Source organism: Hypomesus transpacificus, unplaced genomic scaffold (genome assembly GCF_021917145.1).
Source record: "Hypomesus transpacificus isolate Combined female unplaced genomic scaffold, fHypTra1 scaffold_184, whole genome shotgun sequence".
Classification (NCBI taxonomy): domain Eukaryota; kingdom Metazoa; phylum Chordata; class Actinopteri; order Osmeriformes; family Osmeridae; genus Hypomesus; species Hypomesus transpacificus.
Genome location: NW_025813733.1, coordinates 328,966 through 354,571, shown reverse-complemented (window position 1 = coordinate 354,571; position 25,606 = coordinate 328,966). Strand labels below are relative to the sequence as shown.

General features: G+C 43.5%; 3 protein-coding genes across 3 annotated transcripts; all 3 read left to right on the top strand.

Moving 5' to 3' along the window:
* Nucleotides 1–310: 310 nt before the first annotated feature.
* LOC124489178 (UPF0606 protein KIAA1549L-like) lies at nt 311–5,002 on the top strand. The gene is made up of 3 exons (XM_047051864.1): nt 311–395; nt 973–1,136; nt 3,181–5,002. Exons 1-3 carry the CDS (start codon nt 311–313, stop codon nt 3,448–3,450), a joined length of 519 nt encoding a protein of 172 aa, XP_046907820.1. The 3' UTR covers nt 3,451–5,002.
* A 1,772-nt stretch (nt 5,003–6,774) lies between these two features.
* On the top strand, nt 6,775–12,277 carry LOC124489184 (galectin-1-like). Its single transcript, XM_047051869.1, has 5 exons — nt 6,775–6,844; nt 10,974–11,002; nt 11,108–11,187; nt 11,385–11,553; nt 11,909–12,277. Exons 2-5 carry the CDS (start codon nt 11,000–11,002, stop codon nt 12,107–12,109), a joined length of 453 nt encoding a protein of 150 aa, XP_046907825.1. The 5' UTR covers nt 6,775–6,844; nt 10,974–10,999; the 3' UTR covers nt 12,110–12,277.
* Nucleotides 12,278–19,867: 7,590 nt separating this feature from the next.
* Nucleotides 19,868–21,583, top strand: LOC124489181 (galectin-1-like). The gene is made up of 5 exons (XM_047051867.1): nt 19,868–19,949; nt 20,280–20,308; nt 20,414–20,493; nt 20,691–20,859; nt 21,215–21,583. Exons 2-5 carry the CDS (start codon nt 20,306–20,308, stop codon nt 21,413–21,415), a joined length of 453 nt encoding a protein of 150 aa, XP_046907823.1. The 5' UTR covers nt 19,868–19,949; nt 20,280–20,305; the 3' UTR covers nt 21,416–21,583.
* The last annotated feature ends 4,023 nt before the right edge of the window (nt 21,584–25,606 follow it).

Below are 25,606 nucleotides of genomic sequence, written 5' to 3'. Positions count from 1 at the left end.
GAAATACCCATCTGTGCTCGATTGATCTTGTCTGGCACAGTAGGACTAGTGGGCTTAGTTAACCTTTAACCACAAACTCCAGACAGACCCGAGCAAACGCTCACAGCTCAATACTCTATCTGCCAGAAATTATACATTTTGATTGTTGTGTGTATGAATCTTTTGTTCTTATATTATGAATGTTGTTATATAAATTCTATATTATATGTATACATATATTTATTTGGATATATATTATAATCCTGTTACCGTCAGCTCTTCGTCTGACCTGGGCTCCAAGGCCCGGGTGTCAGAATGCTCCGTCCCCGACATGACCCAGTCCAACCCCTACCCCCCCCTCTCCAGAGGCACCCTGCCCTGCAGCAACGCACACCAGCCCATACCCAACTACTCAGGTCAGGGGGAGTGGGGGGTGTGAGGGGGGAGTGGGGGGTGTGAGGGGGGGGAGTGGGGGGGGTGAGGGGGGAGTGGGGGGTGTGAGGGGGGGGAGTGGGGGGGGTGAGGGGGGAGTGGGGGGTGTGTGTGAGGGGGGAGTGGGGGGGTGTGTGAGGGGGGAGGGGGGGGGGGGGTGAGGGGGGGGTGGGGGGGTGTGAGGGGGAGTGGAGGGGTGTGTGAGGGGGGAGTGGAGGTGTGTGTGAGGGGGGAGTGGGGGGGAGCTGGGGTGTGTGTGAGGGGGAGTGGGTGTGAGGCAGGGGTGTCCAATCCTGGTCCTCAAAGGCCACTGTCCTGTATGTTTTAGATGTTTCCCTGCTCCAGCACACCTGATTCAAATGAATGGTCATTACCTGGCTTCCACAGAGCTTGATAACGACCCATTCATTTGAAACAGGTGTGCTGGAGCAGGGAAACATCTAAAACATGCAGGACAGTCGCCCTCGAGGACCAGGATTGGACACCCCTGGTGTGAGGCTACCTCCAGAGACAAGCTACCTGGACAGAGACAGTAACCCTCTCCTCTCCCACGGCCGACAGGTAACCCCATGACAGCCGTGTATGCCATCCCAGCCTCCAGGCCTGGTTACCCGGACTACCTGGTGTCCTCGCCCTCCTCGCCCCCTTCCTCCTACCACAGCCCCTCCTGGATGTCCTACCCCCCCGAGCCTGACGAGGTGCCCCCCCCACAGTGGGCTGACTCCGTAAGACACACACACACACACACACACTAGGGGAAGCACCATCCTGCTCCAGGTTTAAGGGTTAGGGTCCAGAGGCAGGTAGTTGATCTGAAGTTCCTCTATTTAAATCACTTAGGCAGACTAACAAGGGCATGCTCTACTACACTATGCACTATGTGTATGTCCCTTTGGATAAAAGCTTCTGCTAAATTAATACAATTGTAATTAAAAATTGAAATGTTAAGACGCCATGAGTCACAGATCTCAGTGTATTTCATAATGCATGTTTTGATCAATAACCAGTTTCTGAAGATCAATGTCTATCCAGCTCCTTGTATTGTGACCTAATGTTGCAGCTATTTTAGATCCAACTCAGGGACAGTGACCTGAAAGAGTTCAGAATGACCCTTGAACCTTTGAACAGGATGGAGGGGAAGGGAGACAAGGGGGTAACCTTCAATTATGCACCAGTCTCTCTCTCCCTGTCTCTCTCTCTCCCAGTCTCTCTCTGTCAACCAGTCTCTCTCTCTCTCCCAGTCTCTCTCTCTCCCTGTCTCTATCTCTCCCTGTCTCTCTCTGTCAACCAGTCTCTCTCTCTCTCCCAGTCTCTCTCTCTCCCTGTCTCTCTCTCTCCCAGTCTCTCTCTCTCCCTGTCTCTCTCTCTCCCTGTCTCTCTCTGTCTACCAGTCTCTCTCTCTCTCCCTGTCTCTCTCTCTCTCTACCTTACCCTGTCTCTCTCTCTCCCTGTCTCTCTCTGTCTACCAGTATCTTTCTCTCCCTGTCTCTCTCTCTCTCTCTCTCCCTGTCTCTCTCTCTCCCTGTCTCTCTCTCTCCCAGTCTCTCTCTCTCCCTGTCTCTCTCTGTCAACCAGTCTCTCTCTCTCTCCCTGTCTCTCTCTCTCTCTACCTTACCCTGTCTCTCTCTCTCCCTGTCTCTCTCTGTCTACCAGTATCTTTCTCTCCCTGTCTCTCTCTCTCTCTCTCTCTCTCTCTCTCTCTCTCTCTCTCTCTCTCTCTCTCCCTGTCTCACTCTCCGTCTCTCTCTCTCCCTGTCTCTCTCTGTCTACCAGTCTCTCTCTCTCCCTGTCTCTCTTCCTCTCCTTCTCTTTCTCTCCCTCCCTCTCTCTGTCTACCAGTCTCTCTCTCCCTGTCTCTCTCTCTCCCTGTCTCTCTCTGTCTACCAGTCTCTCTTCCTGTCTCTCTACCTCTCCCTGTCTCTCGACCTCTCCCTGTCTCTCTCTCTCCCTGTCTCTCTACCTCTCCCTGTCTCTCTCTCCTTCTACTTCTCCTTGTCTCTCTCTGACACCAGTCAGGTTCCATTCTCCCTCTGTTATTGCCCTTGTGACCCCCCCCCCCCCCCTCCACCCCTCCTCTGCACTGGACTGCTTGTCTGTATGGAATGACGTTTGTTTCCCTGTCTGTCTGCCTGTTTCAACCAGGTGCCTTCACATTCTGGCTTTTTACAGAACCAGTGTCATTTAGAAACCATTTGCTGAACTGAGTTAATGGCTGGGTGTTAAGTGGACACAGCAAACCACTGGGGTAGTTGAGCACATTTCCTAAATGAACACTTCCTTCTTTTTGTGATTTTTTTTTTCTTTCTTCATTTCCAGTCTTGTTGGTCGTTGTCCACCCAGACAGTCATGCACATTTCACGTCCAGTTTGGAAAGTAAACCATGGCGGACTGTAAGCAGTGTTTGAATGACCAGCCCATCCTACATGCAACAGTCACTGACCTTTCAGTTCCTCTTATTTCTGTTCCGTTGTGGTGGGTGTGGTGCTTGTGTGTGGTTGTGTATATTTTCCCTGATCACTAGTTTGAAGATATTTGAGTGCTGGTGCAACAGAGATGACGCTCACTCAGCAGAGGATGCAATAGCTGTTTCTAGAATAACTGACAGTTTGTCTACTGTTGTGTAGTTGAGCAGCAACAACAAAAAAAAAGCAGGTGTTTATTTTCCTGACACCCTCCCCCCCTCTTCTCCCTCCTCCCTCCCCCATCTCCTCACCCCTCTCCTCCCATCTCCCCTCTTCACCCTCCTCCCACCCTCCCCCTCTCTTCCAGGTGCCCCTCCCAGGGTATGTGGAGGCCTTCCCCCACCCCCGCTACCCCCAGGGCACCACCCCCAGGCTGCCCCTACAGTACAGCCAGTCCTCGGAGGCACCCCCTAGCCCAGAGCCCGCTGCTCCCCAGGAGAGGAGGCCTGACCTGGGGGAGCCCATGGACGGATTCTCCCTTGGCAGCCTGTCCACCTCCGCCCTGGTCCTGGCCATCCGGCAGGAAGTGGCCAAGTTGGCAAAGAAGCAAAGCGACATGTTTGAGTTCCAGGTGTGATTCTTGCCTCTTGCGCGCCCCCCCCTGGTGTTTGGGAGGCTGTACTGCATGGTAGTCCTCTCCAACAAGCTCTGACACCAGAGCCCGGGAATCTGAACTGTGCTCCCTGGGCACTTGTATAGTAAGACTGATCGAAGGTTCTTTTAATTCTTCTGTCTTCTTTCTCATTTTTTTTTAAAATGTCCTCTGTCATCCTGGGGCAAGACCACTCTGAGCAACCTGATGCATATTCTGGGATTCTAGAATTACTGAAGAGTAACTTTTCCTTCTCAACTTGTCAATCATTTCAGATCAGTTCTCTGTAGTTTTGTATGCCATTGTTACTTTGTACTGTAGATAAGTCATTAAGACATCTTAAGACCTGCTAGCGTGAAAGATGGCGGATTTTGTCAAGCTGTTGAGTACAATTGATATGGGAGAGAACATGGATCGCGGTGTAATAATAGTTTTCCCTCAGCAGAGACTTTTATCAAAGTGAGAAACAGGGAGGAGATGAGATGCTGTCACCTCTTGGTCTGAAGTCACAGGCTCGACTACTGAGCTATGCCATCTCCAGTGTACATACAAGCATGTCCAGAATATGGATGTCACTTGTCCTTCAGACCAAGCCCATGCAGTGAAAAGAAAGGATTTGTGTTTCTAAACAGAGGCTTGAAAATCATTGTTAGGCTGTATGTTTGAAGAGGTTTGGTCTTGAACACTTATCTTCGTGATGACTCTTCCAACGTTACACGTTCTAAAACGATACGAATGATTAGCGTTTGAAATCGTCGTTAACGGCTAAATCTTAACTTTTAACGTTGAGTAGTGAAATACTGCATAAGTGCACTTTATTCAGTCGAAATACACGAAGTGAGTTAGCAAAGAAACCCGTTGGTGAATATTGAAAGGAAAGGTCTGTCCGTAGATTAGTTTGTTTCGAACGGAATGTAGACACGCGATGTCCTTGCAATGCACGCGATGTCCTTGCAATGGCTTCCTGGGACAAGTCCAGCAGGACGGATAGCTGGGGTTTCCATGACAGCCAGGAGCGCATGAGCAGCAACAAGAAGGCCACTCAGAGAAGTCATCCGTCTCGCCCTTCTCTTCAGCCCTGTTATTAATGCAAATGACTGTTTTGATTTTTTACGAATAGCTTTTTTTTTATCATATAAAAACTGTACATATACAAAGTTGTGTTTGTTGTGTTTGTTCGAGATGCAACGGGGACAGGCAAAAAAACACCACCTGGTGTGTGTGCGTGCGCACGCGCACGTGTAAATACGTGAGTAATGTCGTAATTCCCGACTGTGTCTCTTCCGTCCAGCGTGTCTTGTGCTGCTGGATCAGATAAGGCCCAGGGTTGAGGTTATATCTTACCATGTGCTATACCTCAAAACGTTTCTGTCTCGAACCTGTATAGATGCTGATGAGCTTTGTAAATTAAACATCTTTCACATTATAACGGTGGTTTATTGATCTGAGGACTAGAATGGAGAACGAGATGGCGTGATTTGAAAGTAAAATGCTAAAGATGCTGACCGATGAATTGTTTGCGGGTTGTGGACCAACAATTTTATTCTGTGAAAATAAACAATTACTGATGGATGTCTGTGGGCATAGTCTTTTCATAGTTTGTTGTCAAGCTCATTTTCTTCTTTTTAGCTGTTTGACTTTATCATACTGAACGTTGCTCAGGAAGGCATCTATGAAGGACATGAAGAGAGAAACAAGTTCTTATTAAAACACGTACATTTTAGTGCTCTTTCAACAGAAAACAAATACAAGACATTCATAAGACCTACATCTTACGGTATCAAAGCTGTCTCCCATCAGCGTTACAAGCTCTATCTCTTTGAGTCGGATGTCCAACTCGCAAATATCGTCCTCTTCACTCCAGCGCGCGGAGGGACCCCCGGCACCGGGGCTAAACACCTCCAGTGGCTGGTATTCTTGCGCTGCTAGAATACCGGACCACGAATCAGGACGCACCGTTGCGGGCATCGGATGGACGAAAGTATGTTGTTGTTGTTGCAACTTTAAATGAAGTGTTTCATGGTTGTGTATCAGAGTGGACCAAATATCCGCTGACGCGTTGGAGTTGTCATGAATTGAAGGGAAATATCGGCTCTGATCACTCATTTTCCTGTTTTCCAAGGGAATTCAATTTAATATTGTTTAGGTTTGAATTTTTGACGCACATAGTGATAGAACCACCACAAGAAAGCATGCAACTAAGAACACATGACAGAACAAACTAACACTGTCAACTTAGCTAGTTAGTTATTAAAAGATCCATTCAACACCCTCCCTGTCTCTTTCGCCAACACCCGCACGGGGAGAACACTATCCAATTAAGTTCTGGATCAAACCTCGTGCGTGTCCAGACGTATTTGACTGGGATGGCCCAACTGGGGCACTGACTTACTTCTGCAGGGAATTTAGTGTGCGCACACACACACACACACACACACACACACACACACACACACACACACACACACACACACACACACACACACCTACATAGACACACACACACATACACACACCTACACACACCTACACACACACACACATACTATTTGTTTCCACTACCCATATCTACTTAAATGACTAACACTGTCTTACATTCTTATGTTTAAAGTTGAACACAAAAAAGAAATAGACCTACCAATCACAACACAACAGAGTGGCACCATACAAATATAAATCTTTCATACTTTATTTAAATAAATTGTACTTCCAATAGTAGGCTACATACGAAAGAAAACAATGCAGATTCAAAGCAGTCAAACTCATCTGACTGATAAAGACCATTTTCATTAATTGCTAACTATTATCTTTCAAAAAGCAAATAATAGACTCTGCTGTTCAAGCAGACACTTAGTTAGTCTAGGGGTTTTTATGGTTGTTTGTTGTGTTTTCTATTTAACATTTTCTTATCTTAATTTGTGGTGCTGTATTGCATTTTGTTGTGAAGCATTTTGTGATTTTTATCTTTGAGAGGTGCTAAAAAAATAAACTTACTGACTTACTTATTATTATTATTATTATAACAGGTTGCACAACGTAATACAGATGTTCAAGTCTAGAGAGAACCACCCGGGTCAGACAGTCAAGTTGGTTTGATGATTTGAAGCAGAAACTTTACCAATGACTGTCTTAGGCCAAAGAGCTTTGTAGTTAAAAACGTAAGCGATAACTGTTCTAGGCCAAAATAATATTATAGACATCTTAAAGAAAGTAATTTTCTATTACACCCCTGTGAAAACAAGCTTGGGAAGTTCACATTAAGGTCAGCACTCAGGTTAAGACGTCCTCCAGCCTGATGTATATATAACTGAGATCTCTCTCTACTCCTCACATCAACACCCAGCATCACCTCCATCTCAGAAGAAGACTTCATCCACAGGTGAGTTCTATGACTAGGGTTGACATCTGGACATGTTTTATTTCAACTCTTTGCCAACACCACCACACACACAGATAGACATCAGCTGATTCTGTCTTTAGAGGTGACATGGTATACAACATCATTCCATAATAATTTTTTCATTATTTAGTGTGTTATATGACTTTTTGATCAATATTTTGTTGGGACTTTTTTTGAGGAGCTGAATTAAATTGATGTCACAGTAAAAAGTGCTAATTCATCACCATAAAAACATTTTTTTTAAATAATACTTTTCTCTTAGAATTGCAAACACACATCAATGAACCCATGGTAAGGTTTTTTTGTATTTGTACACATGGTATTTAGAATCCAGTGGTGTACACAATATGTTGATAAATGTAAATACCCTTCCTCATGTACCACATTGCACATTGCTGAACTAAAGAATTTGAAGCTGGTTGTTGGATAAGAACTGAGAGTGCATGGGGAGATTCCTGCTGATTGTAAAAGGTAAGATATGATAAGAGCAGGGGCGTCGTTAGACCCTTTTTACTGGGGCACGTGTCCCAGTATAAATCTGCTTTGCTCCAGTAAAATCAAAAGTTTAACATTGTACTTTATTAGTCAGTGCATTAAATTTAGATTGATAATCCCGTAAAAAATAAACACAGTATCCCATTCAACGGTTGTAAAATCAAAGCAGTTTAACCGAAAACACAAACCGATGCAAGCAGAGTTCCATGTCAGCGCGCTCTTCTGAGCTTGCCAAATAGCCACTTCAGAAGTCCAGGTGTTGGACTCGGCACACAAGTCAGAATTGAGATACGCTAAGAAAACATTACAAAACTAAAGAAAGTTTCTGCATGATAGGCCTACCGATCATCATATTTTGACAAAAACATAAAAACAATATTACATGAAGCAAAAAAAAACAGTATTTGCGCTCAAATGAATGTGAAACAAGTTTGCACTCGCATTAACTATTGATGTCCCTGCCAAAGCTGATATCAAACTTGCGTTTCGGAACTGTTGTATCGTCTATCACGGCAAAAGTCATTATCAGTGTTTTAATCTAGACGTTTGATCTGCCACTAAATGTCCAATCAGAATAAAGTCGTGCTTCAAATGGTCCCGCCCCTTTTGGGGCAATTTCAGTCAGGTTGAAAATCTCCCCAGAAGTCTCTCTATTTTTTTTCAAATATCAGAGCTTTCAATACAATCTCTATGGGTTCTGGGAGGGCTTGAACTTAAGCGCTTTTGTCATACCTAACTAAGAAAAGAGCAGGTAGCAGCTTCAATCAGTTCACACACTAACGGTCAAGATGGCTAGCTTTCCGTGCAGCTCAATTGTCTCTTTGAAAGAAGTTCCTTTTAGTCTGCGAACGAATCACGATAAATGGGCAACTAAACAATTAGGACCTCCCAGACCAAATGTAAACATTCAGCAGATTTCTACCAAGAGGGGGAAATCCTCCACCCCAGGATTTTCAAAACATCGGTGCCATCCCAGCACTAGCCAGCCAATCAGGAGAGACTTGGGGTTCAGTGCTCAAGGACACTTCCACACATGGCCAGGAGGAATCTGGGATCGAACCACCGACCTGTCAGTTAGCGGGTGACCTTCTCTACCCCCTGAGCCATGGTCATCTCACCTTGGCAGGACAGAGATTTGTTCTGCAGATTTTTATTGGGGTTCTTTGTATAGGAACCTGTGTGAGCACGGGAGAACATGCAAACTTTACACAGAAAGGCCAGATGGATAACCCACCTGAGCACAGGTAGGCCTCAAGAAGGAATTGAACCCAGAGCCTTCTTGCTGTGAGGCGACGGTATAAACGACTGTTAGGGAGTTGTTAACTTTAATGAAACCCATCTTGAAGACACATTGATACCAAGGAAAAGGGCTTCACACGAGAATCCTTATCCATGGAAACCGTGACATGGCTTCGGGGGTTTGGTATCAAAGACAAATACCACACCCTCTTTTGGTTTATTGCTTCATCACTGGAAATATTTTTGAGAGAAACATGCCATCGAGGCCATCCAGTAGTTAAAGAGTTTCTAACTTGTTATGTATACAGACACCTTTTACATGAGTCATACATTTCCAAAGAAGTTAAGCAATTCCTATGTATGTAGAAATGTGATTGATTGATTCATACATTCATACATACATGTTCTGCTATTGTAGGCTACTTGACAAGAAACAGTATATAGGGAAGGGGACAACCAAAAACTCTACTTTTAAACGATTATAAAGAGAAGAAATCTTTATTGGTCCACACACAATCGTGAAACACAAACACACTCTTCCGGGTGTCGTTACGTAATACTCCATATTAGCAGCGTCAGCGGGCCAAGTCCTAGTGGTCCTCTGTGTCCAGCCAGGGACCTTGGTAAATGGACGGCATTTAACGGCACCTCACGGCACACCCAAAGCACTTTCCAGTTGCCTCTCATTCACCCATGGACAGAGCTGCCATAATAACATAATAATACTAAGTAAGTAAAGTTTATTTGTATAGCACCTCTCACAGATAAAAATCACAAAGTGCTTCACAACAAAATGCAATACAGCACCACAAATTAAGATACAAGAAAATGTTAAATAGAAAACACAACAAACAACAATAAAAAACCCTTGACTAACTAAAAGTCTGCTTGAATAGCAGTCTAACATTTGCTTTTTAAAAGATAATAGTTAGCAAACAATGAAAATAGTCTTTATCAGTCAGATGACATTTTGACTGCTTTGAATCTTTATTGTTTTCTTTCGTATGTAGCCTATTGGAAGTACAATTTATTTAAATAAAGTATGAAAGATGTATATTACATTTGTACGATGCCTCTCTGTTGTGTTGTGATTGGTAGGTCATTTTTTTTAAATTTCAACTTTAAACATAAGAATGTAAGACAGTGTTAGTCATTTAAGTAGATATGGGTAGTGGAGCCAAATAGTAAATGAGTGCTATTCAGACGTGTGTGTGTGTGTGTGTGTGTGTGTGTGTGTGTGTGTGTGTGTGTGTGTGTGTGTGTGTGTGTGTGTGTGTGTGTGTGTGTGTGTGTGTGTGTGTGTGTGCGTGCGTTAGTAAGTAAGTAAGACTTTATTTGTCTAGCACATTTCATACAGGAATTGCAGCTCAAGGTGCTTTTACATAAAATCAACAAAAACAATAATACAAGCGATAAAAGTAATAGATCTAAAACATATAACAAACCAGACTTGCCGCACTCTATCTGCGGTCTCTCGAATCTGTCTTAGATCCGAGCTGCACTTGCAGTTTCCACACATAACAACCTGGCAGTCGCAGAGCCAAAGGGGTGGCCGAGGTGGCACTGGATATCGGACTGGCCACCCCAGGTGCCACCCCAAATGTCATTCGCTATCCCTGGCAATTGGATGCTGATTGATGTTTAATTTATCTTGTTAAAAGAAGCGTTTCTTTTGACATCTGGCTGTGCATTTTTTCAATCGAGGATATTTCCACAGTTCACCAGTCAGTCGCATATCACTACCAGCGTCTGAAACAGCGCCAGCGACGGAAAACAAGTGCATCATATTACAGTTATCGTTTTAAGGTTTACTATTGGGGTCGAGGCTTCCTGAACAAAATGTCATGAAAGTTTAGTTGCTGGGCCGCAGAGCCATAGAAAAAGATGCATATTGGCATTTTGGTTCCACAACAGATTCAGATTCGAGGAATGTCTGCTTTTGTTTAGCACTTATAGCCTAGTAGGCCTAGCTAACAGCGCAGTTCCTACTGTGGTGTAGTTGATTCAATTTCGTTTTTTTCATTTTCATTTATAGAGCACACTTTTAAAACAACAACAGTATCATTTAGCCATTTGAAATCTATTGTAATGACTTCACTAGGTCAGAAAGGAACAATCGTCCAGGCATAAGATGAAGTTCCCGAATTCACGTTTATGAGGTGACATGGTATACAACATGATTCTATGACATTTTAATTAATTCAATTGTTGTATTACGTTTTCATAAATATTGTGTCGGGGCAATTTTGAGGAGTTTATTCAAATTAATGTCACAGTAAAAAGAGCTAATTTATCAACATAAAAACAGTTGTTATACAAAGTTATATCAATTTTTTTCTAATACGTTTCTCTTACAATGGCAAACACACCACAGGTCCAAGCCTCATCATCAGTGAAATAATGGTAAGGTTTTTTTTATTTGTACACATGGTGTTTAGAATACAGTAGTGACACAATATGTCTAGAAATGACATTGGCCTTTCTCATGTACCACATTGCTGTTTCCAGGAGCTGGATATAAATAATCTGGATCTGGCTGTTGGACAACAACTGACAGTGTATGGGAAGATTCCTGATGATGGCAAACGGTAATATATGATAACATTTAAGATAAACAAACTGTGCGAGTAAACAAAATTAACTTTTACTTACTTAATCTCACATTGTATTGTAAAACAGCCTATCTGCATGTTAGTTTGTGTAAACCCCATCCTATTGAGAGAGTCACACTTGACTGAGTTGTACATCTGTTAGTGATTTCAAACCCCAACTTCTGTTCTTTCAGGTTTGGAATATTCCTGGGTTGTGATCCTAAGAATTTTGCAGTGCACTTTAACCCCCGTTGGGATGATCCTCAAGATGGTACCATAATTGTGGTCAACTCGATGACGAACAGTGTATGGGAACACGAGATAAGGGAGGCAAACACCCTGCAAAGGGGCAGCTATGTCACGGTAAGAGCTTGCAGTATGATGGAGGAAAATGAAAATGCATACAAGTGTAATGGAGTTAGAACCGTGAAACTCGCTCCTCAGGTATCTAACAGGCCACCCACGTCAATGAAGAGCTAGCTTTTCTTTGGCGTAGCTGGTAGTGGTGGCGCTTGGGAAGTCAGAGATGGTGTGTTCGATCCTCGGTGAAGGATGAACACGATCCGGAAAACTGACGGAACTTGCAAGACCACGTCTGTTTCATACTCGTCACACAAGCTTTTGTTTGAAACAGGAAGCCATTCAAAAAGTTGTTTAATGGCATTTTAAAAACTCCAGTGACGTTTTGGGGGTAATAATACCATAAAACCTTCCACAGATTGTTATAGCTTTGGAAAGCAAGACTCTTTTCAAGATAAAACTCCCTAGTGGTCACACAATACCGTTCCCCAACCGAAAGAGCATGGACATCGACTACATCAGGATCAACGGTGCCTTCCAGCTGAAGTCCTTCAAGATGGGTGAAATGGTTGTGGAGTCCCGTATGCAAGTTGATGCTACTCTGAAAGACGATCATTAATGTTGATGCAGTAAAGAAAAATATGATGGCAGACCTAAGAGAGGATCATTTATTGTTCCTATGAAATTTATTGAAATGTCTTTCTGGCTTTTATTTTCATGTTTTGATTGGTAAAGAAAAGGCATGCGCTGTAAATTCAAGAGTTAATAAAAAAACAAATTCTTTGAACTTCTTTCTTGAAAGATTATTTCATGACAAGCCACAGGATGCCAGTGTTGCATTGTTGAAACAATAAAAACCAGTATGTCATTTCACTATACAGTTTCATCAGAGCTGTCCTAAGCCTTTTAGGGGGCCCCTTACAATGTTGAGGCCCCCCACTGCCTCAGGGCCCCCTTACAATGTTGTGGCCCCCCACTGCCTCAGGGCCCCCTTACAATGTTGAGGCCCCCCACTGCCTCAGGGCCCCCTTACAATGTTGTGGCCCCCCACTGCCTCAGGGCCCCCTTACAATGTTGTGGCCCCCCACTGCCTCAGGGCCCCCTTACAATGTTGTGGCCCCCCACTGCCTCAGGGCCCCCTTACAATGTTGAGGCCCCCCACTGCCTCAGGGCCCCCTTACAATGTTGTGGCCCCCCACTGCCTCAGGGCCCCCTTACAATGTTGAGGCCCCCTACTGCCTCAGGGCCCCCTTACAATGTTGTGGCCCCCCACTGCCTCAGGGCCCCCTTACAATGTTGTGGCCCCCCACTGCCTCAGGGCCCCTGATACTGTCAGGTTATCAAGGGATTCTTAGCTTCTGCCCAAACTTGGAAAAGGCCTTGGCCATCAACAGGGGTAAAAATGGAAACGACTCAGACGGTTTCTTCATTCTTCTTTGGTTTATTTTAGTTAGTTAAAATTCTTCTACGTCTTTTCTGGTTGAAAACCTTTACAAGAAACAAACACAAAAGATACAGCACTCATAAACTGCCCTCCATCAAATACACAAACAAGCACCAGGTTATTCTCACCCTTACACCGTTTCACCAAACAACATACTTCAAACAAGCATTACTCCCACTCTACAATAAACATGCCATTGCATGAACTAACACGAGCACACAGCAGTCAGATATAAATTACTAACTAAAAACACTTAAGCACACTTTTACAATAGATTATCACGGCAGTGAACTGAAATGGAGCTGCTGGTGCGGTTCGCTCAGGTGATAGGTCGTTCATTATTTGTTGACACCATTTAGCTTTCCTGCAGATTACGCAATTGTCCAAAATTTTTTTGACAATCCTTCTTCCCTTAACCACCCAGGCCTTTCTTCTCATTCTCAACGGTGTTCCTGCTGTACCCTCATGATTGATATTGTGGGTTTGTCGTGCGAGCAATGTAGAAATCCACACATCTTGATGGAGAATAGGCACTAAAGATTTGTTTTCTCTGAAGATCTGAATTCTGCCGCCGCAGAGAAGGAGTCCATCTTTGTGCCAAACCACTACTAACCGGTTGAGGGTAGTGTCAGGAAATGTTGTGCCTTCTTGAGCTGCCAAGCAGAGAGTTCTGAAGGCATACTCACAGTCTTCAACATTGAGCACAAGAGTTTTGGATTCTTCTTTTGAGGGTGATGCCTCCCACTTTGATTTCTTTCCGGTCTGGTCTTTAAGGCCATCTGACAGCACAGATACTATTGATTATGGTCAATCCTTGATCATTGACACACCTACTATAAATCTAACACAGCTATTACAAATTGTATTAGCTGTAGCTGTGTTGCTTTCATAACACCAATGTCAACCTGGCATATGTATTTATCTTCTAAGGTATTTCACTTAAGAAATATGACTAGAGTGGTCTAGTGTTAACTTACACTTTAATATGTAAGGGATAATGCCCGACGAGGTGTTCATTATCATAAAATAATGGACGATGCAGAGGTGTGAATCGTCCGACGCTCAGCAGAAATCTGGAAAGTGCTTCTTGTCCTGACAACAAACTATGAGCAGGTGATGCTGTTCTCATTACGAAGGCACTGTCTGCCCCATCTCCCTGGGTGCTGTTCCAGCATTTCTACACTAAGGGTCAGTATACTGCCATTCACACTTCCCACTACACATGTACACAAGCAGCAAAATCATAGGGAAATCCAGGTGAATAGACAATACTTAAATATCACATGACATAGACTAAATTACTATAAGGTCAAGACAGACCATTCCCTGACTCTTCCACCAAAATACCATTAGAACAATTAAGGCACTTCTAATCCTTGATTTTCGGCTCTACTTCCTAAAAGCATAGCAGCTCCCTACTGAAAAGTTTATATGTCGCTTTGGATAAAAAAAGACCACTAAATGTAAACAATTTAAATGTGACTGTAGAATGTAGTGGAAGGGTTATCAGGCTGGTGTAAAAACGGTGTCCTCTCTGATAGGCTGTCCTGCTCTCATTTGGCATGTCTGGGAAGTATCATCAGTGAAAGTACATCTGGAAACATTATTCATTTCTGGCTGGCAGAGACAGCATTTTGATATGTAACTAGAGAGGGTACAATTTCTGGGGAAATGTGAGTTGTGCTTGCGTCCGTTTCAGATTGGTCCGTTTTTTTCCATAACATTGTGCAATCATATTTTACGTTATTGCCATGATCCCGTAGAAGGCGGCACTACTCTTGTGTGGTGTTGGATGGCCTCTCTTGAGGAAATGTTTCTCTAAAAATCTATTACAGTGATGAAGCAATAAACCAAAAGAGGGTGTGGTATTTGTCTTTGATACAACACCCCCCAAGCCATGGCACGGTTCCATGGATAAGGATTCTCGTGTGAAGCCCTTTTCCTTGGTATCAATGTGTCTTCAAGATGGGTTTCATTAAAGTTAACAACTCCCTAACAGTCGTTTATACCGTCGCCTCACAGCAAGAAGGCTCTGGGTTCAATTCCTTCTTGAGGCCTACCTGTGCTCAGGTGGGTTATCCATCTGGCCTTTCTGTGTAAAGTTTGCATGTTCTCCCGTGCTCACACAGGTTCCTATACAAAGAACCCCAATAAAAATCTGCAGAACAAATCTCTGTCCTGCCAAGGTGAGATGACCATGGCTCAGGGGGTAGAGAAGGTCACCCGCTAACTGACAAGTCGGTGGTTCGATCCCAGATTCCTCCTGGCCATGTGTGGAAGTGTCCTTGAGCACTGAACCCCAAGTCTCTCCTGATTGGCTGGCTAGTGCTGGGATGGCACCGATGTTTTGAAAATCCTGGGGTGGAGGATTTCCCCCTCTTGGTAGAAATCTGCTGAATGTTTACATTTGGTCTGGGAGGTCCTAATTGTTTAGTTGCCCATTTATCGTGATTCGTTCGCAGACTAAAAGTTCTGGAGCCTCATGTATGAACGTTGCGTACGCACAAAAAGCTTGCGTACGATGGTTGTCACGCACACTTTGTGATGTTTAAAGATTTACTTGACGTGAGAATGTGCGGGCCGTCACGGAAACTTTTGAGCAGACGTGAGAATGTGCGGACCGTCCGCAAAGTCTTCTCTGGCTCTGTAAAATGGCGAATTCTAACTGAAAAGTGCCGAGACTAACCAAACATTACAAAATAAAGTTTCCACTAGTACGTTTATGACGTTGACTATTCAAAAAACATAAAAATAAACGTTTGATCATTAATGTGGATGATCATATCAAAATGCCAAAACCCAAAACGGGAAATGCTATATAGCCTTCTGTTTATACCGCCACCACTTAATAACTTCTGTTAAACTTGAGGCTGTCAAACGAACGACAAAATCATGCTGTTACGATGCGCCACCACTCGTTTCTTCATTTAAAGTTTTTTATCGGACCATTTCTTCTTAATTTCTGCCATGGTCCGGGTCTCTGAACCCACAGCATTGATGGCCCTATAATAATAATGATACTTTTATTTGTAATGCACTTTACATTTAGCTAAATCTCAAAGTGCTGTTTTTTGTCACTAATACCTGATGACAGGTCGCCAAACATGACACTTTCTCGCCTCCACCTCTGTTGTCAGAACCGCGATCTCACAGTCACCGTATTTCTTCAAATAAACGCTGCAGCGTTTAACGTTCATTTTTGGTGCTGCGTTTCTTCGAGGGGCGGCGTTTATTCAAATAAATACGGTAATTCAGACAACGAAATGACCTCAGGAGCGCATTTATAGCCCATCTGCATATTAATTTATGGGAGGAGGCAAGGCGGGGTCAGTGGCTCGTTCACGTGCGGTCAATCTCACGTTGATTGTGATTTATAAAGGAAAGGTGCGCAGGACCTGGCGTACGACCGGTTTTATACATGTGAATATTTTTGTACATAGGTACTTTTCGAGTTTTGGCCGTACGCCATCTTCTGGTATGAAAGCTGCGCAATCCTTTATACATGAGGCCTCTGGTGTGAAGCCCTTTTCCTTGGTATCAATGTGTCTTTAAGATGGGTTCCATTAAAGTTAACAACTCCCTAACTGGAGTTAGGTTCTGGGTTCGATTCCCTCTTGAGGCCTACCTGTGCTCAGGTGGGTTATCTATCTGGCCTTTCTGTGTGAAGTTTGCATGTTTTTTCCCGTGCTTACACGGATTCCTATACAAAGAACCCCAAGAAAAATATGCAGAACAAATCTCTATCCTGCCAAGGTGGGATGACCATGGCTCAGGGAAGGTCACCCGCTAACTGCCAGGTCGGTGGTTGGATCCCTGATTCCTCCTGGCCATGTGTGGAAGTGTCCTTGAGCAAGGCACTGAACCCTGAGTCTCTCCTGATTGGCTGGCTAGCGCCTGGCATGGCAGCTCTGTCCATGGGTGAATTAGAGGCAACTGGAAAGTGCTTTGGGTGTGTCGTGAGGTTCCGTTAAATGCAGTTTACACCATCCCCTTCTCCCCCATGCAGTCTGTAAGTTCTATCCATCAGGGGGATTATATCTTTCTTGCTCCCTGCCTCATATGTCATGTGTGTATGTGCTGCATCGAGGAGGCAGGGAGCGCTTCCCTTAGATCATCCACTCCGCCAAAGTCAAACCTATTTCCATGGTTATCAATAACTGCTCAAATCGAATGCGAGAGTGTCTTGACTGAACTCTCTCTTTCCATCACGCAGCGTATTTATTCGGCTTATCAAACTGTCTATCTCAGGGGTACATTTCTATTGTCTGGGCAAGCAGGTGTGTGTGTCTAAACATGCCCAGCATGGGGGAGAAAGGGATGGTGGAGGGCGGCAATGCGATGCCGATATGTCAAAATATTTTCGAACAAATTACAACATATGACACATTTCAAAATGAGGGACTGGCGGACTGTCCGATCCTGGCAGAATTGGTATCCATGGATTTGCCATGACCCAATGAATCCATGGAAACCAACATCATACTTTTAAGACACATCTGTCAAAGGTTCTAAGTAAAAATACTAGTTTTTACACTCAAATAAGAAGTCAAATTAAACTGCCAACAATGAGGATGATGAATGTGTGTGAGCATGTGACCAGCAGACACTCATTCAGTAGTTTCACTGAGTGATATAAAAAGCCAAACAATGTGTGTAACTCTGGCAGCGCATTGGTGCCAACAACTGCATGTCAGTGACATATGGCATGGACTACATCAATCACTATTAACGATAATTAAGTCTGCATTTAAAATGTGTTTCAGCCTTAGCTTATTAACAGGGTTAGGGTTAGGGTTAGTACAGGCTGTCTCCATTATAAACAAATGTATTAATTTATTCAAATAAATGTGCCCTGTCTGCCCAGAAGGACTAACTTTTGGATTGGTCTCTACGGGTCGCCTGCCCACTGGAACAAAAGGTGGCAGGTACCCAACACTCCAAGTTAAATACTTTAAACTATTGGATAGCCTCGCTAGCTCTTCAGGACTTATGATCCTTATTTTGATCAAAACCAGTCCTGTGATGAAGCAATAAACCACAAGATGGTGTGATCTTTAACACCCCTATTCAGCCATGTCCTGGTTCCATGGAATCCGAAAGATTTTAGTTCTAACCCATTACTTTGTTTCTGCTTTCGTGCTGTGGCATGTACTTGATTTCCACAGAAGTCTTGAATGCCACAAAATCGAGGGCAGGTATCGGGATGACTGATTTGTATGTGTTATGTCACAGTTTGAATTACTGAACTATTAAATTGTGATATAATTAAATGTCAACGTTAATGTTGATATGGCACAGTGACTGCCACGATCTTTTGTTAATGGCCATCACATCAAAAAGGTTGCCGGCCCCTGATCTAGGGTATACTCAACTTTTACTGCTCATACAAGTTGGTACCATCAGTCTGTTACATGTCACAGTTTCAGACCTGATCGTGTTCATTGTCACAGTCCAGCTTATGGAAATGATGAATAGGATTCCCACTCCTTGCATGAGTGTGTGTGTATCACATACGGACCGATGCAAATGTCTCTAAATGACATTAGGAAGAGGATGCCTTTTCCCAGTGGACAACGGAGCACATGTGTGTGTGTGTGTGTGTGTGTGTGTGTGTGTGTGTGTGCTGCACGAATGTGTGTGGACCAAGAAAGATTTATTCTCTTTAAAATCGCAAATAGAGTTTTGTTTTTGGTTGTTCCCCTCCCCTATATATTGTTTCTTGTGAAGTAGCCTACAATAGCAGAACACATTCACACAAACACATTCTTTGCTTTAAAGTTGCTGCAGCCTTCTATTACAGAAGAGTTTTGCATTCACAAAGAAATGAAGAAATGTAATCTGCCTGCTGAAGAAATTCAACCTGTCAAAGACAATGATGGTGCACTTCTACACAGCCATCATTGAGTCCATCCTCACTTCTTCTATCACCATCTGGTACACTGCTGCCACTGCCAAGGACAAGAGCAGACTGCAGCGTATCATCCGCACTGCTGAGAAGGTGATCGGCTGCAATCTGCCTTCCCTCGAGGATCTGCACACCCCGAGGTCCCTGAGGCGAGCGAGGAAGATTGTGGCCGACCCCTCCCACCTTGGACACTCCCTGTTTCAGTTACTCCCGTCCGGCAGAAGGCTGCGGTCCATCAAGACCAAAACCTCACGCCACAAGAACAGTTTCTTCCCATCTGCTGTCAGCCACTATAACAAGGCCAAGGACTCTCACTGACTTTAAATCACAAGCTGCCCAATGACACCCTGCACATTTCAATTTGCACTATTGTATCGTTCTCTTGCACTATCTGTTTTTTTAAGGTTAGATTGTAAATTATGACTACTTATATTTTTTATTTTATTCTCCTTAGTATTAGCTAGACCCCCCTTAGTATTAGCTAGACTTTGCTCCTTTTGTATAGTTAGTCCACATATCTAAGTTTCAATATTCCTATATGTTTAATGTATGCACCTCCCTGCCAAAGTAAATTCCTTGTGACATTCATGGCGAATAAAATCCCTTCTGATTCTGAAAACAAATAAGACACCTTATCTAGTAATTAAGAGAAAATATCTCATAATTATGAGAACAGGTGTCAAAAATAAATACATTTGTGAATGTGCTTCCGTAAAAATTCAGTAAAAAAAAAAAAGAAAAGAAAGAAAAGTTGTACAAGGTTGTCAGAACCATCTGCTTTCAGCTCTGCAATATGCCTTGGTTGTCATGATAAGAATATGGCATTGCAAGTTAAACCTTATTGGGATGGTCCTGTTGATGGCACTGCTCTTGTGTGACGCTGGATGGCCTCAATGGAATCTCTTCAGGAAATGTTTCTCTAAAAAACAATATGTATGACTCATGTAAAAGGAGTCTGTATCAAGAAGTTCTCATGAAGGCCATTGTTCATGTTAGGACGTGCCTGACCCTCCCTCCTCCAGCCTGGTGTATATATAACTGAGATCTCTCTCTACTCCTCACATCAACACCCAGCATCACCTCCATCTCAGAAGAAGACTTCATCCACAGGTGAGTTCTATGACTAGGGTTGACATCTGGCCATGTTTTATTTGAACTCTTTGCCAACACAACCACACACAAACACACACACACACACAGACATTAGCTGATTTTTTTTTTAGAGGTGGCATGGTATACCACATGATTCTATGACATTTTAATTAATTCAATTGTTGTATTACGTTTTCATAAATATTGTGTCGGGGCAATTTTGAGGAGTTTATTCAAATTAATGTCACAGTAAAAAGAGCTAATTTATCAACATAAAAACAGTTGTTATACAAAGTTATATCAATTTTTTTCTAATACGTTTCTCTTACAATGGCAAACACACCACAGGTCCAAGCCTCATCATCAGTGAAATAATGGTAAGGTTTTTTTTATTTGTACACATGGTGTTTAGAATACAGTAGTGACACAATATGTCTAGAAATGACATTGGCCTTTCTCATGTACCACATTGCTGTTTCCAGGAGCTGGATATAAATAATCTGGATCTGGCTGTTGGACAACAACTGACAGTGTATGGGAAGATTCCTGATGATGGCAAACGGTAATATATGATAACATTTAAGATAAACAAACTGTGCGAGTAAACAAAATTAACTTTTACTTACTTAATCTCACATTGTATTGTAAAACAGCCTATCTGCATGTTAGTTTGTGTAAACCCCATCCTATTGAGAGAGTCACACTTGACTGAGTTGTACATCTGTTAGTGATTTCAAACCCCAACTTCTGTTCTTTCAGGTTTGGAATATTCCTGGGTTGTGATCCTAAGAATTTTGCAGTGCACTTTAACCCCCGTTGGGATGATCCTCAAGATGGTACCACAATTGTGGTCAACTCGATGACGAACAGTGTATGGGAACACGAGATAAGGGAGGCAAACACCCTGCAAAGGGGCAGCTATGTCACGGTAAGAGCTTGCAGTATGATGGAGGAAAATGAAAATGCATACAAGTGTAATGGAGTTAGAACCGTGAAACTCGCTCCTCAGGTATCTAACAGGCCACCCACGTCAATGAAGAGCTAGCTTTTCTTTGGCGTAGCTGGTAGTGGTGGCGCTTGGGAAGTCAGAGATGGTGTGTTCGATCCTCGGTGAAGGATGAACACGATCCGGAAAACTGACGGAACTTGCAAGACCACGTCTGTTTCATACTCGTCACACAAGCTTTTGTTTGAAACAGGAAGCCATTCAAAAAGTTGTTTAATGGCATTTTAAAAACTCCAGTGACGTTTTGGGGGTAATAATACCATAAAACCTTCCACAGATTGTTATAGCTTTGGAAAGCAAGACTCTTTTCAAGATAAAACTCCCTAGTGGTCACACAATACCGTTCCCCAACCGAAAGAGCATGGACATCGACTACATCAGGATCAAAGGTGCCTTCCAGCTGAAGTCCTTCAAGATGGGTGAAATGGTTGTGGAGTCCCGTATGCAAGTTGATGCTACTCTGAAAGACGATCATTAATGTTGATGCAGTAAAGAAAAATATGATGGCAGACCTAAGAGAGGATCATTTATTGTTCCTATGAAATTTATTGAAATGTCTTTCTGGCTTTTATTTTCATGTTTTGATTGGTAAAGAAAAGGCATGCGCTGTAAATTCAAGAGTTAATAAAAAAACAAATTCTTTGAACTTCTTTCTTGAAAGATTATTTCATGACAAGCCACAGGATGCCAGTGTTGCATTGTTGAAACAATAAAAACCAGTATGTCATTTCACTATACAGTTTCATCAGAGCTGTCCTAAGCCTTTTAGGGGGCCCCTTACAATGTTGAGGCCCCCCACTGCCTCAGGGCCCCCTTACAATGTTGTGGCCCCCCACTGCCTCAGGGCCCCCTTACAATGTTGAGGCCCCCCACTGCCTCAGGGCCCCCTTACAATGTTGTGGCCCCCCACTGCCTCAGGGCCCCCTTACAATGTTGTGGCCCCCCACTGCCTCAGGGCCCCCTTACAATGTTGTGGCCCCCCACTGCCTCAGGGCCCCCTTACAATGTTGAGGCCCCCCACTGCCTCAGGGCCCCCTTACAATGTTGTGGCCCCCCACTGCCTCAGGGCCCCCTTACAATGTTGAGGCCCCCTACTGCCTCAGGGCCCCCTTACAATGTTGTGGCCCCCCACTGCCTCAGGGCCCCCTTACAATGTTGTGGCCCCCCACTGCCTCAGGGCCCCTGATACTGTCAGGTTATCAAGGGATTCTTAGCTTCTGCCCAAACTTGGAAAAGGCCTTGGCCATCAACAGGGGTAAAAATGGAAACGACTCAGACGGTTTCTTCATTCTTCTTTGGTTTATTTTAGTTAGTTAAAATTCTTCTACGTCTTTTCTGGTTGAAAACCTTTACAAGAAACAAACACAAAAGATACAGCACTCATAAACTGCCCTCCATCAAATACACAAACAAGCACCAGGTTATTCTCACCCTTACACCGTTTCACCAAACAACATACTTCAAACAAGCATTACTCCCACTCTACAATAAACATGCCATTGCATGAACTAACACGAGCACACAGCAGTCAGATATAAATTACTAACTAAAAACACTTAAGCACACTTTTACAATAGATTATCACGGCAGTGAACTGAAATGGAGCTGCTGGTGCGGTTCGCTCAGGTGATAGGTCGTTCATTATTTGTTGACACCATTTAGCTTTCCTGCAGATTACGCAATTGTCCAAAAATGTTTTGACAATCCTTCTTCCCTTAACCACCCAGGCCTTTCTTCTCATTCTCAACGGTGTTCCTGCTGTACCCTCATGATTGATATTGTGGGTTTGTCGTGCGAGCAATGTAGAAATCCACACATCTTGATGGAGAATAGGCACTAAAGATTTGTTTTCTCTGAAGATCTGAATTCTGCCGCCGCAGAGAAGGAGTCCATCTTTGTGCCAAACCACTACTAACCGGTTGAGGGTAGTGTCAGGAAATGTTGTGCCTTCTTGAGCTGCCAAGCAGAGAGTTCTGAAGGCATACTCACAGTCTTCAACATTGAGCACAAGAGTTTTGGATTCTTCTTTTGAGGGTGATGCCTCCCACTTTGATTTCTTTCCGGTCTGGTCTTTAAGGCCATCTGACAGCACAGATACTATTGATTATGGTCAATCCTTGATCATTGACACACCTACTATAAATCTAACACAGCTATTACAAATTGTATTAGCTGTAGCTGTGTTGCTTTCATAACACCAATGTCAACCTGGCATATGTATTTATCTTCTAAGGTATTTCACTTAAGAAATATGACTAGAGTGGTCTAGTGTTAACTTACACTTTAATATGTAAGGGATAATGCCCGACGAGGTGTTCATTATCATAAAATAATGGACGATGCAGAGGTGTGAATCGTCCGACGCTCAGCAGAAATCTGGAAAGTGCTTCTTGTCCTGACAACAAACTATGAGCAGGTGATGCTGTTCTCATTACGAAGGCACTGTCTGCCCCATCTCCCTGGGTGCTGTTCCAGCATTTCTACACTAAGGGTCAGTATACTGCCATTCACACTTCCCACTACACATGTACACAAGCAGCAAAATCATAGGGAAATCCAGGTGAATAGACAATACTTAAATATCACATGACATAGACTAAATTACTATAAGGTCAAGACAGACCATTCCCTGACTCTTCCACCAAAATACCATTAGAACAATTAAGGCACTTCTAATCCTTGATTTTCGGCTCTACTTCCTAAAAGCATAGCAGCTCCCTACTGAAAAGTTTATATGTCGCTTTGGATAAAAAAAGACCACTAAATGTAAACAATTTAAATGTGACTGTAGAATGTAGTGGAAGGGTTATCAGGCTGGTGTAAAAACGGTGTCCTCTCTGATAGGCTGTCCTGCTCTCATTTGGCATGTCTGGGAAGTATCATCAGTGAAAGTACATCTGGAAACATTATTCATTTCTGGCTGGCAGAGACAGCATTTTGATATGTAACTAGAGAGGGTACAATTTCTGGGGAAATGTGAGTTGTGCTTGCGTCCGTTTCAGATTGGTCCGTTTTTTTCCATAACATTGTGCAATCATATTTTACGTTATTGCCATGATCCCGTAGAAGGCGGCACTACTCTTGTGTGGTGTTGGATGGCCTCTCTTGAGGAAATGTTTCTCTAAAAATCTATTACAGTGATGAAGCAATAAACCAAAAGAGGGTGTGGTATTTGTCTTTGATACAACACCCCCCAAGCCATGGCACGGTTCCATGGATAAGGATTCTCGTGTGAAGCCCTTTTCCTTGGTATCAATGTGTCTTCAAGATGGGTTTCATTAAAGTTAACAACTCCCTAACAGTCGTTTATACCGTCGCCTCACAGCAAGAAGGCTCTGGGTTCAATTCCTTCTTGAGGCCTACCTGTGCTCAGGTGGGTTATCCATCTGGCCTTTCTGTGTAAAGTTTGCATGTTCTCCCGTGCTCACACAGGTTCCTATACAAAGAACCCCAATAAAAATCTGCAGAACAAATCTCTGTCCTGCCAAGGTGAGATGACCATGGCTCAGGGGGTAGAGAAGGTCACCCGCTAACTGACAAGTCGGTGGTTCGATCCCAGATTCCTCCTGGCCATGTGTGGAAGTGTCCTTGAGCACTGAACCCCAAGTCTCTCCTGATTGGCTGGCTAGTGCTGGGATGGCACCGATGTTTTGAAAATCCTGGGGTGGAGGATTTCCCCCTCTTGGTAGAAATCTGCTGAATGTTTACATTTGGTCTGGGAGGTCCTAATTGTTTAGTTGCCCATTTATCGTGATTCGTTCGCAGACTAAAAGTTCTGGAGCCTCATGTATGAACGTTGCGTACGCACAAAAAGCTTGCGTACGATGGTTGTCACGCACACTTTGTGATGTTTAAAGATTTACTTGCCGTGAGAATGTGCGGGCCGTCACGGAAACTTTTGAGCAGACGTGAGAATGTGCGGACCGTCCGCAAAGTCTTCTCTGGCTCTGTAAAATGGCGAATTCTAACTGAAAAGTGCCGAGACTAACCAAACATTACAAAATAAAGTTTCCACTAGTACGTTTATGACGTTGACTATTCAAAAAACATAAAAATAAACGTTTGATCATTAATGTGGATGATCATATCAAAATGCCAAAACCCAAAACGGGAAATGCTATATAGCCTTCTGTTTATACCGCCACCACTTAATAACTTCTGTTAAACTTGAGGCTGTCAAACGAACGACAAAATCATGCTGTTACGATGCGCCACCACTCGTTTCTTCATTTAAAGTTTTTTATCGGACCATTTCTTCTTAATTTCTGCCATGGTCCGGGTCTCTGAACCCACAGCATTGATGGCCCTATAATCAAATCAAATCAAATCAAATTTATTTGTATAGCCCTTTTTACACGCAAGCATGTCACAGAGGGCTTCACATGCGCCCATAGAACTGCCCCTCAACCAACCTAAACCCTCAAGGAAGACAAGGAAAAACTCCCAGAAAAACTCCCACCGGGAGAAAAAATGGAAGAAACCTTGGGAGGAGCAATTCAGAGAGGGATCCCCTCCTCCAGAGACGGTTGGTAAGAGAGAGGAGCAGAACACAAGCTAAACATAGTCATACAGTGTCAATGGGTTTTGAAACACCAAAATCCATTGTTCGGCTTTATAGACGTTGGATGGGACCGGGAAACTCGCTGTTCTGGTGATTTGCTTAATATGG

What these genes read in the sequence shown, in the direction of transcription:
- LOC124489184 (XM_047051869.1), top strand. An exon ending in ATTCCTGATGATGGCAAACG is followed by an intron (nt 11,188 to 11,384) that starts GTAATATATGAT and finishes CTGTTCTTTCAG; the next exon opens with GTTTGGAATATTCCTGGGTT. An exon ending in AAAGGGGCAGCTATGTCACG is followed by an intron (nt 11,554 to 11,908) that starts GTAAGAGCTTGC and finishes AACCTTCCACAG; the next exon opens with ATTGTTATAGCTTTGGAAAG.
- LOC124489178 (XM_047051864.1), top strand. Translation starts at nt 311, where the DNA reads ATGACCCAGTCCAACCCCTACCCCCCCCTCTCCAGAGGCACCCTGCCC. An exon ending in GCCCATACCCAACTACTCAG is followed by an intron (nt 396 to 972) that starts GTCAGGGGGAGT and finishes CACGGCCGACAG; the next exon opens with GTAACCCCATGACAGCCGTG. An exon ending in CCCCACAGTGGGCTGACTCC is followed by an intron (nt 1,137 to 3,180) that starts GTAAGACACACA and finishes CCTCTCTTCCAG; the next exon opens with GTGCCCCTCCCAGGGTATGT.
- LOC124489181 (XM_047051867.1), top strand. An exon ending in ATTCCTGATGATGGCAAACG is followed by an intron (nt 20,494 to 20,690) that starts GTAATATATGAT and finishes CTGTTCTTTCAG; the next exon opens with GTTTGGAATATTCCTGGGTT. An exon ending in AAAGGGGCAGCTATGTCACG is followed by an intron (nt 20,860 to 21,214) that starts GTAAGAGCTTGC and finishes AACCTTCCACAG; the next exon opens with ATTGTTATAGCTTTGGAAAG.